This window comes from Chelmon rostratus, chromosome 4 (genome assembly GCF_017976325.1).
Source record: "Chelmon rostratus isolate fCheRos1 chromosome 4, fCheRos1.pri, whole genome shotgun sequence".
NCBI classification, from domain to species: domain Eukaryota; kingdom Metazoa; phylum Chordata; class Actinopteri; order Chaetodontiformes; family Chaetodontidae; genus Chelmon; species Chelmon rostratus.
In genome coordinates this window covers 21232304-21246545 of record NC_055661.1, presented here as the reverse complement: position 1 = coordinate 21246545, position 14242 = coordinate 21232304, and the positions used below count along the sequence as shown (strand labels likewise).

Here is a 14242-nt window from a genome sequence, read left to right as displayed (position 1 = left end):
TGAAAATAAAACTATTGCTCTCTGATGCAAAAACGTGTATAATTATCAAATTCATCACTTAAGCTCAGGTGAACTGAAAACAAGGCACAGCAGACTTCAGTATTTTCCAAATAACAGATGCAGTTGTGCCTACAATAAACTTCTCATTATGGTAGTTTAAGAAATACTGAAACGATGCCGCCACCAAGTGGACAGAAGCTTGTATTACACACTGAAGATGGGTCGTTGTGAAATCACCAGCACTAAATGTCCTAATGTGATTTTTGAAAAGAAACTGAATGACCGACATTATATGACCAAAAGTATGTGGACACAGCTCTGTTCTGGGGCTTTTTTTATGGTTTGCATGAGACAAACCCTTAAGCTAAAGAATGGGAATCTTAAAGCTATTGACAATAATGTGCTTTGAAGTTTCTATTCCTGTTTAATGCAACAAGGCCTAAAGCACCGGCCCTCACGTAGCTTGACCTCCAACCCCTTTGGGTTGGATTAAAATGTTGACTGTGAGCCTACATCAGGAGCCAACTAATCCCAGCAGCCAGTGAATGAAACCTTTTGGAAAGCCCTCTAGAAGTGTGGAAGGTAGCATAGCTTTGTATTAGAGCCTGTGGCTTTGGGGTGAGGTGTTCAACCATCACACAAAAGGTGTCCACATGCTTTTGGAAATTATTTGTTGTATTTTTTATTCTTCAATATTCATTCATTGTTGTCCTCTTTATTTTGCTGCACACACATACACACACACGTGTATAACATGAACCATTTATGTGGCAGCATTCGCCTTCTCCTCTTTTTAGCATAAATGGCAAAAAACAAACACTTAACTCTCATTTATTTACAATGAAAACACTTTATTTCATCATGTTGTAAGTATCATTTCATTGAAAATAAACAGACCAGTAAAAAGGAAACAATACGGTTTGAAATTCATATTCCGTGTGACACACCTTCAGCTTGAACCAGCACAGATATTGATTGGATGGCTTTTTAATTAAGAGTCCTTCCTGTAAAATATGAGGATATTGTCATTCATCATTACACATTCTATTCAATGTTTACAGTAAATAGTAACACAAAAAATCACAAGTCTACAGCAGAGGCTTACCATACTGGCGTGGCCGGAGGTTAAGATAAACTACCGAAGCGTCACTTGCATGCACGGTTTATTGTCTACATAGCCTGGATGAAACGAGAGCGTTACAGGACATCAAAAGCACTGAGAGGAAAACAGAAAATCTTCTCTAAGACTGTGCAACTCTGTTCATTAACAAAGAGCTATGTTAAAAGCTTTGCATTACACATCGTTACAGAGGTTATCCTTCAGTGTGTGCTCCTAGGACATACAAAATAGTCAGCTATTAGAAAGCACATGGCACATATAACAGCTAGGAACTCTTGAAGTGATATAAGAGCAATAATATGATGATAATAATAATACAGTTATAGGTGCGATCCTCTCTCTACGTGTCTCTTCCCGATCTGTGTTACAATGTATTTTACATACGGAGCAATTACATTTGTATGATGAACTGTACATGGCACTTCAATAACACTATTTAACAGGTAACTCATGTCGATGATTCTGAATAAATAGAGGAGGAAATAAATAAAGGTTTCCGATCCGGCTCCAGTTTTGAATCTGCCAGCTTTCAGTATTTGCTCCCCATAAATGCGTGTGCTGTTGTAGATGCGCGCCCACACACACACAAACACACACACACACACACATACACAGGCACACACAGGAATATGGCGACAAAAGGCGCTGTTTTAGTTTTTCAGTGTGACTGTTTCTCTAAACTTGGTGAGAATGTGTCGCTCACCTGAGAGTTATTTCCCGCCGTGTAAGGAAAACAGGATTTTGAATATCTGGACCATTTTATAATGCGGCCTTTACTAAACAGCTCATGACGCTGATGATGTAAACAGATTATAAACTGTGAGCTGCAGTATCTGTTTCCTGCAGCGCTCACAGGCCAAAGTATTTAGCCCACCTTCCATTCATCTTCCTTTTCCTCTCTCTCACATTTTTACGCCTTCTTTTTTTTTCTCGCCCTCAGCAGCCCATCAATTAATCCAAACTCTGCGAGAACGAGGCAAAATGAAATCTAAAACGAATCTCGCCGTTTGTCTTGTCTTGTCCGCGCTAGACGTGAAAAATGATATGAGAGCTCTCGCTGGTAATCCATCCTCCCTGCTCGTCTCCAGCTCTGACTTATCAATAAGCAATGAGCAGGTGGATCGTTAAGGTAAAATTTGCGGACGGACTTGAGGAAATCTGGACTGTACAAGTAAATGAAGTGCCATCAGACCAACAAGACCAAGCTAGATGATTCAGCATGATATTTTAAATGACGGGAGGGTGCCATGCTCTTAAAAATATGTTTTAAAAAATTCAGGTGACTGAGTGAGTCCCGCGGTGTGTCTGCTTCACCCCTTTCACCGACAGGCCAAAGATTTCACACATGGTTACCCTGGGAGACAAGACAGCAGCTCTCCCATTGGTCCTTCCTAAACACAGGTCTTGTTGAGGTCAACTTTCACCGGCAGCGGCCCCGCTTCCTGACTCTCCTCTGATTGTTTCACGGCGACAGCGATCACGGGACTCAGGTGGTACGGGTTGACTTTGTGGGCATTGTCCAGGAACTCTTTATCTCCGTTGATGCTCAGCTGAAAAGGCACAAAGAAGGAACGAGTGATAACAAGTTCTCGTGCACGTACCTCCAACTACGATACTTCACCACATCTTGTCTCGACTCGATTAAACTTGACTGCATAAAACAATGAAGTCAGAAACACCAAACTGGGAATGTTAAGACGGCCTGTTTAAAGCCTTTACATGGCTGACAGTTCCTGTAATGATTTGATGGAGTGTTGTAATTTAAGTTGGAGGGAAGGAGGAGGATGCACACAGCTGCTGTCCTACAAACCCAGTCTTTGATTTAAACACGGTAAACACAGAGAATCTGGGCTGCATAAACAAAGTTTTGAGAATGTGTGTCACTCAAATTACAGGCCGCAGGTGCAGAGACGCCTCGCTTGGCTATAAAGTGATTCAATCACAATACAAACCTGATTCCAAATAGGCTGGGACACTGTGTAAAACATAAGTAAAACAGATTGTGATCATTTTACTTATCTCTTGACATAAATTGAAAACAGCACATAGACAATAAACAGTATTTAATGTTTTACCTCATCAACTTTATTGATTTTTGTAAATATCTGCTTATTCTGAATTTGACGCAGCAACACATTTCATTTTGTTCAACATTCGGGGTTGTGCAGCAGCATGTCAGCTGTTGTGGATGGGAACTGCTGATAAGAGTCAGATATTACAGTTATGTTTACTCTGCCTCCCTGGAATCACAACTGTGTCTACAGCTTGAGGAACGTATGATGAAAGTGACAAGGGTAAAGAGTTTGTCTAATGAGTTCTACTGGGTGCACCTTCACTAATTCAAGTGATGCAAACATCACAAAACATGGTTGCACATGTTGACAGCACACATACAAGGACCTCAGACTTCAGCCTAAGCTGCAAAGTGCTACTGGATTTCCAAACTGCCCCTCTACTCGCGCTGCCAAGTGTGCTGAGTCACCTTTGGATTTGCGAGCGAAACGTATTAAGTCACTGCTTCCCCTCACGTGTGCATGCGATTATGCCGGTGCGGGCGCTTTCCTGCGTGCGTACCTGCGTCTTGATGTGCTGCTCTGGCGCGGTGACGAGGCTGGCACAGCTGAGCCACAACATGACCATGATGGACAGGAAGAGACAGGCCGCTAAAATCCACCGTGGAAGGCCTGAACGTCTGCAGAGCCAAAAAGAAGGAGACAGGAGGTCAGGGATGAGACTGGAGAGGGGTAGAAACACGGATAAACTATGCATCAAATAGTGCTAGCCCCAATGTAAATAAATGTGTGGAACATGCACTTTTAATTTCATACTTTTTCACAGAGATGAAACTACTACTGCTTCAAATTCCTTTTATCCCTCCTTACTGTCAGTATGGTATTAAAATTATCCGGCAGAGACAGGAAACATTGAGTTAGACGGTCCATCTCAGCGGATGCATCTCATTCCATCATGTCTACCTTTGTTTTTGCGGAAAATACATCATCACAAAGTGATTCAGTTGAACGTGTAGATTGATGCGGACTGCATACATTGCACAATGATATTATAAGGCCGACAGAGATAAAAGACATGAAGTTCGCTGTGATGGATTCCCTGCAAGTTGATTTTCACGCTGACAATAAACTGCCTGTAAGGAAGGAAATCAGACCAAGACACTCGTGGTTCGCTTAGGAAAATGAGCGGCAGTGATGTAAAGTGGATTTTATGGAGAAAACATCTCCCATCTAGCTCTTCAGCTCTCTGCAGGGTGACTCCAGCTCACCGCGACATGCAGCCGAGGAAGTCGTGCTCAGCTGTGGGGTCGTCCGCGTGCTGGACTGGGTGCTTCCCTTTGCCTCCCGCTTTGGATGCTCCCCTCTCGCCGTGACCCCTCACACCTGCCAAACAAGGGGATACTGCAGCAACGTGCACTGATAAACGTGCGCATGTGCAGTGTGTGTGGGGTGTGCGTGTTCTCACCATGGGGTCTCTGGGTGTGAGAGTGGACCTGAGGCCAGGGTTTGTCTGCCACGTTGGATCGAGGAGCCTGCAGCTCGGGCAGAGAGTACTCCATCTCTGGCTGGCTCTGAGGAGATAAAAACAACAACAAAGACAGTCAGCCGTCATGGCAGCAATTACACCACCGTAATTCACCAGCAGATCCGACAGGAAAGGATCTGTTTAACGCCGCGAGAGGTCAGACCACAGAGGAGCTGCATCTAAGAATAGTTGGCTGGGAAGCTAGAACGAGCAGAGAGAGAGACCACAGCAGACGAATCAAATCTGAGAAATGTGAGGAGAGGCAGCCTGAAAATTTCACATTTCCAAACTCAACAGCAAGCTTTAAAGAAATAGTTTGGTTTGGAAATAGTTAGTTTCCAAGATTGAGATCAGAAAATTGATACCGCTTTCATGTCTGTAGGGTGACTATGGAGCTAGAGCCAATTAGCCTAGCTTAGCATGAAGACTGGGAGCAGGGGGGAACAGCTAGACAAATATTTGAATGTAAAAACGACATGCTGTGGATTTGGTTGCTAATTATTGAGCTTTAGAGGTGCTAGTAGGTGGCTTTTGATACCTTTTAGCAAAGCCAGGCAAGCTGTTTCCCCCTGTTTCCAGTCTGTACGCTAAGCTAGGCTAATCTCCTCCTGGAATCTGACACATTTGAAACTTGGAAAGAAAATTAAAATGAAGTGAGTTGTACAATGGATCTAATATATAGTTGATTTAAATGTCACCTAATTTTACATTAATATCATAATTAAAACGTGACAAGTAGATTCTATACTTAACATTTGATGCTTAGCTGAACTTCAACCTTTAGACACTTCAAATAAGCTGAAACCAAAAAGGCTCAGTTTGCTTGCTCCAGTGAAAGGTCAGAGGTCAGGATCGGCTGACGTCTACAGGCCTGATGGAGCTGGAACAGAGTTAGATTTTCTCTCAGCCTCCAGTGTGACAGATCATGGAGAGGTAGCAGAGAAGAAATGCATGTTGAAAGCAATAAACATCAGCTAAACGTTGTGTCAAATGCACAACGCTGCTGTTTGATAATGCACATTTTAATTAACTTTGTCACCATCTGGATCTGAATTTACTCTTCTGCTCAGTGAAAAGAAACCCATCCATCCTAAATCATAATCTAGCACACCAGCAAAATGACTGTTTTATCTCGTTCTGAGCATTCAGTATGTTGTGTAACTTAATCAAACTGCCGTGAAGCTGACGATCTCCATCCTTTGTTCTTGCTCGCTCGGCCTGCCTTCTTTCACACACTCACATCAGTTAAGTTAAACCTCTTGAACTGGGGCTGAACTGAGCTGAGAAATGGCTTTTAAAACAACTGCTGCACACATATGCACACGTCCTGCTGTCAGTACTTGCACTGTTGTGTGTTTCATTATGTGCGCAGTGTTTCTGGTTCCCCTGGAGAACTCATTAAAAGAGGATTTTGGTTCCCCACCGCTGACCCTCCCTCCCCTACAACAGCGGCTGTAGTCGGTTGTAACAATGCCAATGCCGGCCTCAGCAACAACACAGTATATCCCACTGCAGTAGCATCAGCTTCCCAGTATTTATCGATTTTGACACTAAGTGGATCAATGAACTTTGAAACCTCTTGCTGTGTCTTACACTATAATGTGAAACCAGCTAAATTCATTCTCAGCTTCATTCATCCTCATTATTTTACTTTTGGAAAGGGTTGATTCTGGACGATTTCCATCGCTCGTCCAGAATAACAAAACAACCAACTGCAGTTGACCGTGGAGACGTGGCTGATTGCTTCCCAAAACACTTACAGTCCCTCAGATATACCTCTTCTGTTAAAAAAGTTATTTCACAACCGGGTTTATTACCCCTAGCGAGCAATGTTTTCTGGCAGAGTGCATTGAAACCAGATGCAGCGCCAGTGTGAGGGTTTGGGGAGACTAGGGCAGATGTGAGGGGGGTGATTCTCATTGGCTGCACTCTGAGGAGATCTAACCATCAGAACGAGTGGAGCCTGATCTGCATCTGTCATGCATTATGAAAGGGAATGCAAAAGGTGCTCTGGCTTCAGAAAGACAGAGGAGACAGACAAAAAGAAAGAAAGAAAGACAGAAAGAAAGACAGAAAGAAAGAAAGAAAGAAAGAAAGAAAGAAAGAAAGGGGTTTGAGAGTTCGGAAATGTCTCAGTCATAAACACACAGGGTTTCAGGCTGAGGAGTCGGGATACTATGAGACAGAATCTCACTTCTTCTTGAGCAGTGGACACACTCTGTCTTTGTTGCTTTTGAAGGTCAATAAAATAACAAACAAATATCGTCCATCTGGTAAATAATTGGAGCAAACTGAACTGATTCTAGCCTTTAATCTGGAGTCTTAAAATCTGAACTTTAATTACAACGCCCCCATGTGGTCATTTAGTTCCATTTCTTTATACACGTATTTCCATTCGGAGTGAAATGTCATAGGAAACAGACAATGTGCTGAGATTCTGTATTTTTCTTATTGTCAACAAATCTCATGAAAAGGCCAAAACCAGCAATAAATTGATCCAACTAACACGAGCTGACTGAATGTAGCTTCATACTCTGTGCCACAGAGCTCCACTGTATCAGTGAGCCACATGTTAAAACTAATTCACCATCACCACTTGCGCATCAAATGTGTATTAATCCACCTCTGAAAATAATAGTCCCCAACAGAATGCACAATTTACTCCTGTTTGACCAACCTTCGCTAAAACCTACAGTCTCCAGCTGTTTGAGGAAATTACTGAGCCCTTTTTAAAATGAAAAAAATATATCTGTGACCTATTTTTAAAGACTTATGTCTTCAGTAGGAACTAATGTGCTTGTCGCTAAGCGCGACAGACAGCAGGAAGGTCAGGAAGTATTTTTAGCGACAGACTAACGCCGTGTTGTTTTTTTCATGGAACTTGTTGACAATAAGTAAAATAAATATATAATATTACCAGCCTTATCGTACATGCATACTGTATGTAATGTTCACGCTCAAGTCACTTAATGTCTCTTGTGCCTGGATGAGTAAACTAAGCTGCAGCATAAGTCAGAGTCACGCTTCCTTCAGATGCTATTATTTCACTGGTCCTCTCTGTTCTCTTCTGTTCTGTTAGGGGGTTTTGTTTCTTTCAAATTCATTCGGGGAGAATGACTAATTCTCCAATTGTCGAGACGAAATGGGAGTAGGGATTTCTCTCTTTGTATTCAGCCTTACACGCCGTTCAATTTGTTCTGCAGGCCAGCTCGCTAGCAGAACCGCGGCTCGGTTGGAGGAAGTCTTTAATCGACTCACTTTTGTCCTGAACGCTCTCACACTGTCGCACCATCACGGGCTGATTGGCTAAAATAACAGGGGGGCTGTGTGAAGGGAATGACTGAACTAAAGGGCTGTGTTTTACCAATATTTCCTCATGATTACAACTTTTTTTTTTCCTTCCCTGGAGAGAAACCTCCGTTGTGACCTAAGAGTGACTTTACTCCACCCTTATAATCCGAACTAACTGCTGCCCCTGACTGCTTATTGGTAGCTGTCCTTTTATGATGCTTAAGGCTGCACACGACTAGTCATTCCCATAACCTGAAGTCACACAAACACACACGAGCCCACAGACGGATGTATATGGACAGCTCATTATGGGCATCCACATCAGTCATACTGCAGGCAGCTTTGGCTTGTTTTCCCCCTCTGCTGTTCCTCAACTTAGCTGGACTTTTTCTGTTGTTTCAACACTCTGAGAGTCAATCTGTCAAGTTGGTGGCGGTTTGCCAGCTGCCCACTAAACACAGGCCTGACAGTCTTCTCACAGCCCCGTGGAGCCTGGCTTCCCCTCGCTGCTTCGGCCCGCGTGTCACTGCCATAAAGAGCAAACATCCATCACCAAGTCCAAAAGAAATGCTGGTAATTTCATGTTCCGTGGCTGCTGCATCTCTGTATGAGGTCAGCCTGCAAACAGCTACCTAATAGTGAATTTCAGCATATAAAAGACTCCTCTGTTATACAGAAGCCCTTCTATATGGGTTACGGTGCATAAATACTATCATTTGCCGCTGAGCCCTTTAATTATGGAGCTAAAAATGCCATCAAATTGACATTATCCAAACAGGAAAACCCCTGACAAGGATGCAGGTTTCTAAGCTGTTTTAGGAAATTTGGAGGATATGGTTGGGTAGTCTGGTGGTTAGACAGACCAAATCTTATTATAGCTTTAATGTATAGGTTTATGGCACTGACTTTAACAGTCTGTTCAAGTTTGAATAGAAAGCCCTCAAAATGCACATACTTGTACCAAAGGTGCACAAACATCTAAATTTGCTATTTCAATAATAGAAAATGTGAAGAAATGTTTAATCAGCTTCTAATCTCTCCATTTGTAGTCCACGGACCAATCACGTATGAGCGGGCTTTGCAGGTGAACACTCTGTGTGGAGAGAAAAAGAGGTGGAAGGCTTTGGCAGAAATGCAACCTCTGAACTCATCAGCTATCGTCTGATGACAATGTAGCTTTTAATTATTATTATTTTTTATTTATTTACATTCATATGGAGATATTTGTTATAAAAATTAGCCACAATGTCGGGCTGTTGTCGAAATTTGAAGGTCGAGTTTCTAATTGAACTGTAAACAATGAATGGCGCACAAAAGAGGAAGGCTTGGCCCGGATGTCTGTTTTTTGGATATCTGCCTGCTACACCAGAAGCTCTGAAACACTGGCGGTTGCCTCCAGAGGCTAAATCATCATCAGCTGATGGTTTCCGAGACCTATCTGCATCTGGTTCCAGATCAGCAGGAAAGTACGCATGAAGTGACAGATAATCACTGTATGTGGTTCATCAGTAGTGGAAATGTTTTCCAGATCCTCGATGAACGGGACCGAAATATGCCCCCCTGGTGATGGTAAGCGCACTGTTGCATGAACAATGAGCCTGTCAGCTCCATTCAGGACATCTTTTCAAAGTCCAGAAATAACTAATATTTGTCACAGCCAGAACTTTATCCTTTAGTGCAGTCCACTCTCTTTTAAATCTTGCAGCATGTTTCCGTCCTGAGGCAAACTTCACCACAGCTAGCCCTGCCAGGCATCAAATATGCATGGCGCTGAGGGCGTGTGACACAATTTAAAAGGACATCTACAAACAATTAAAGTGCTGAAATGAATAGATTCAAGCACCTTGTCCCCACCCTGCTGTGTGCCCTTGCTCACTCAACCTTCACAGATGCACTGACTCTAAAATGGGCCGTGAGTTATCCTGGCAGCCGACCAAACTCTACAGCACCGTGTAGCAGAGGAGATATTTCACTATCTTAAAAGGAAACAGAGGTTAGCTCAGCTAATAATCTATAAAGGTCCATTGGCTTGCTTTTAGCCTCCAATTAAAGACATACGACATGAAAAAGCTTTGCAGATATTAATTTTCGAATTTTCCACCATCATGACTCAGTGGGCCATTATATAGTGTATGAGGATATTTCATTTTTGGAGATTTTTTCGTCATTTGTCTGTGTCTGTTGCAGCAAAGTACTCAAAGTTGCAACTTTTCGCAGATATTCAGTTGTACAGCAAATTAAAAAAAGGCCTTAAATCTTACCGTTGAATATTTGCTACTACATGATTCTTAAATTACTTCTTATTCATGCAGCGGAGAAGACTGCAGAAAAACATATATGTTCATCACATCACAGTGTAAAGTGATGCATTCGTGATAAGACTGAGTATGAAGTGTGCTCAGCCGAAACAGGAAGAGGACTCACTTTGAAATACGTTAAACATCTTCATGTTGACTCTGCTGCTGTGTTCCTGAATTGCAAGTAAGATCTCTTGTCACTTGTTTACTTCAATTTCTGGGAATGAAGTTTGGGGACAACGTAGGTGCTTCCACCTACACGGTGCCCCATTTTTCTTTTTCAGTTGAGCCACAGGAAGCCCAACTACAAAGTTTTTCTTCTGTTAATTATTAATAACAAGCTGCTGCTGCCAGAAACAAAAAACACATCGCAGCTAGCAAATCTGCTGGATGTGATGTGTTTTTAGGAACTAGTTTAGGCTTAAACAGGTTTGTATAAATTGCCAAAAGAGTGCAGAAACTTTATTTATGTCCAAGCGTTCAACAGAGAAAGGACAGATCGGAGATGAATGCTGCCTGTGAAGCAAGACAAAGAAAAGCCTGCCCGTCCTGCACATACACCTAGTCGGGTCCTACCTGAAATACCACCACCTTGCCGTCGTCAGCCTGCAGGTAGAAGGTCCAGGTGGAGGAGATGAAACTCTGGGCGGAGCTGACAATGTCATTGCACCAACTGGACACGGCCTCCATCACAGAGGGGGGCTTGGGGCGGAGAGTCATGGCTCTGAGCTGTGGAAGAGATAGCAGGACACTCTGTTACGAGTATTGGCTGTGAATGTGTTTCAGTATAGGCACAAACTTGAGTTCTTGGTAGTGATATTAATTTTCAGACGCCCCGCCTCACTTTGGCCTTAGTACCTGCTTTTGCAGTATTTACGTGTGCAGCCACTGACTGCAGAGCTCTCTCACCTTCCTCCTCTTGATCTCAGGTTCAGAGGGCTGGCTGGCACAGCCGGTGCTGCAGGCGTCCTGCTCCAGCAGCTTGATATATGCCTCCTGGCAGGCTGGAGAGAGACAGAAAGAGAAAGAGGGACAGTTGTGAAGCACGAAAGAGAAAGAGAGTGCAAATGAAGGAGTGAAAAGAAAAAGAAGAAGCACAAAAGCGAGTGGGCATGCAGCACTACACTCAGCTGGGTAGGAGACATGAAGGAATAAATCAGGTGCAGGCTGTTTATGTGGGAAGAAAGATAAAGATGCAAGGGCGATGTATCTGTTGGCCCCTGTGGAGACGATTCACTCCACGTTGCTGTTATTGAAACAGGGGGCGATGGGGCATCTGCTGTCTGGATGGCAAATCACATCATTGATTTCCAATACAGCAGTTCAAACAGGCCGAGCAGCCTCAGCCACACAGAAAATACCCAGTGAGCCTGCCAGCTTCTAGGAAACAGTGCAACATTTAGCTGAGCTGTGTTCAACAGTTTAATGTTAAAGACATGTCAGTCCGGATAGCCGTGAGGCCGCTATCTGCTTTTTTCCTTGAATTTGCATAAATGTTTCGGTTTCTACTCAAAGGAGACCACAGTGTATTTACCTTCAGGTAGAAAGAGCGAGTGAATGATATTTATTTTCCTGTCTTGTCAACAGGACCCACTCCTTCAGGGTTTCAATACACAATCCAAGTAGAAATTACTGGAAAAAGAAGTTGAACCTGCACATTATGCCGCACTAAGCGCACCTCGGTTCAAATAAACGATGCAGATTGGATTTTATTGTCAGGACGATTCACTTCTTTTGTTTTGACACAACATGTGAAAGGCTGAGGCCTCCGTCTAGCAAGACTAAGAGCAGCAAACTCATTCAAACAGTCCAACAGACAGATTGACACACTGACTCACCTCCCTGACACTCCTCCCTGCTGGTGTTGAAGCCGGCGTTGCCATTGACAAACTGACAGATGGAGTAGAGGCGACAGCCACGGTGACAGGCGTTCATTATGGAGTCCTAGCAGCCAGACAGAGAGAAGAGGCGAGGGGGGGGGGGTTGGGGGGACAAAATTAGAGATGTCTCCAGCACTCTTGGATAAACTCAACATAACCTTGTTAGAAAATATGTCAGAGAGATGGGTTATGGTATCTCTTAATGACACACTGCAGCTGTTCTATTACAGCCTATCATAATCAGTCAGTGTAAAAGAAAACCGGTGATAATGAGCCACTTGCATAAAACTTGTGCAGGAGAATGAGAAAGGAAGATGCACATTACTGTACTCCCCCTTGTCATAATGCCTTAATTCTCGGTTTGGAATGGGGAAATAGCGCCCTCTGGTGACCTCTTTGGGAACAGGCGAGACAAAGAACCATGACCGGTCTGTTTGAGCCGAGCACTTGTCATCATCTTCACTGCGTTTCCCTGTTTATTCACAAAGAGGGGTGCTCATCCCAAACCACGAAACTCTGCCTTATAGTTTAAAGGCGACTGTTTATTCAACACCCCTGCTGTTAGAGTCCAGTATGAAACTCGACATAAACGCATGAGCTGCATGCTCTCAGTCACAGTCTTCAAGCCAGGTGACTGTGATCTGCTTTGCAGCTCTGCTCCTGCCGCCCTGCAGGGCGCCTGAACCACACCTGAAGGCAGCAGAGGAGGAGGAGGAGGAGGAGGTGAAGGTGGTGGGAGGAAAAACATCCGACAGTGAAAATCTAAGCAAGGCTCGCAACCACAGAAACTCCTGTAATTCACAGCCATCAGCCAGGATCCAGTCTGGCCTTGTTTGAGCAGCGGAGGGCTGAGTAAACTGTCGCTGAAGGAGAACCGCTTCATGCTTCACAATAGTCTCACTGATCCTCCGTCGCCCGCATTCGCTACGTCTGGCCAGGTCGACCTTAATCGCGGATTAAGAAATGATCAATTATCGGCGCAGTTTGTTTGCAATTACATCTGAGATGCGCTGGCTGGATGCAGTTCACTTCTTGGATGAGCCTTTAAGGTGCAGAAGAAAATGAGCTGCATCCATTTTCGGCCCAATTGTGCGCCGTAGCATCCAAGAGAGGGTGCATCGGAAAAAAAAAATCGGAGCGAACCTGCAATTACGCACAGACCAAAGCACGTTTGTTTTATTTTTTTCGTGTAAAGATAGAGTTTATTCTTCATGCCAACTGTAATGTGATGGTCTGTGCATCGCTGCAGGCGCTGAAATGTCGGACAGCAGGATGTAGCTGTCACCTCGCTGCTGATAATGCGCTTTCTGCAGAGACAGCCTACGCTACAGCACACAAGAATAACTTACTTTAGCGGGGCTTTTGTTTTTGATGGTGAGCTGGCATTGCTTTTTGCAGTAATTGATGTCGCCCAGTTGGTTGTCAAACAGGTCCGAGGACGCCGCCGCCGCGAGCCCAGCGACAAGCACCGAGAGCAGGGCCGACAAGCCGCACATCCCGCCGCCGAGCCGGAGCATCTCAAAGCCTGGAGAAGAGGAGCGGAGAGTCGAGCTTCCAGCAGCACTGAGCTCCCTGTTTGTGGCGGCGCTGTTGGTGCGGATGCTGCTGCTGCTGCTGCTGCTGCCTCAGCCCGGGTCCTGTCTGCTCCGCTGATCTGCTTCTGCCCGTGGCGTCACGCGCATCATCATCATCATCATCACGCACAAGCTGCCCCCCCCGCCCAGCAAACACACACACAATCTGCAGAGCAGCCTTCACCGCAGTGCACAATGTGGCAGTGATGACATTCATAAAAATGTGACAGATAGTTGATGAGGGCGAGCTGCGGGTGGCAGATGTCCCGCACAGAGCAGACAGATGGGCCGTTTGCTGAATATTGACAGCTCGTGCACAATCAATGGCACAATTATCAGCTGAATGTAAAGATCCTGCTGGAACACATGAGGGCCACAGCATAGATCAGCTGAGGAGAGAGCATGTGGGGAGCCAACAACTGATTAAGCCAGCAGATTGAGTTTGGAGAGGGGGCTCAGAGGAGTGAAGACGGTTTCTGCTGGTGTTTCATTTTCTGTTTTTCTGGTTTATTAGTGATGCACTTTTCCTACTTTTCCTATTAA

The 14242-nt window shown here is 44.3% G+C and overlaps 1 protein-coding gene across 1 annotated transcript; it reads right to left on the bottom strand.

Moving 5' to 3' along the window:
• Positions 1-2511: 2511 nt before the first annotated feature.
• Positions 2512-13642, bottom strand: tmem59l (transmembrane protein 59-like). The gene is made up of 8 exons (XM_041935327.1): positions 13475-13642; positions 12084-12189; positions 11155-11249; positions 10822-10974; positions 4598-4703; positions 4401-4515; positions 3695-3812; positions 2512-2670 (listed from the first exon to the last, which is right to left on the bottom strand). The coding sequence occupies exons 1-8, from the start codon at positions 13640-13642 to the stop codon at positions 2512-2514; spliced, it is 1020 nt and encodes a 339-aa protein (XP_041791261.1).
• Between the last annotated feature and the right edge of the window lie 600 nt (positions 13643-14242).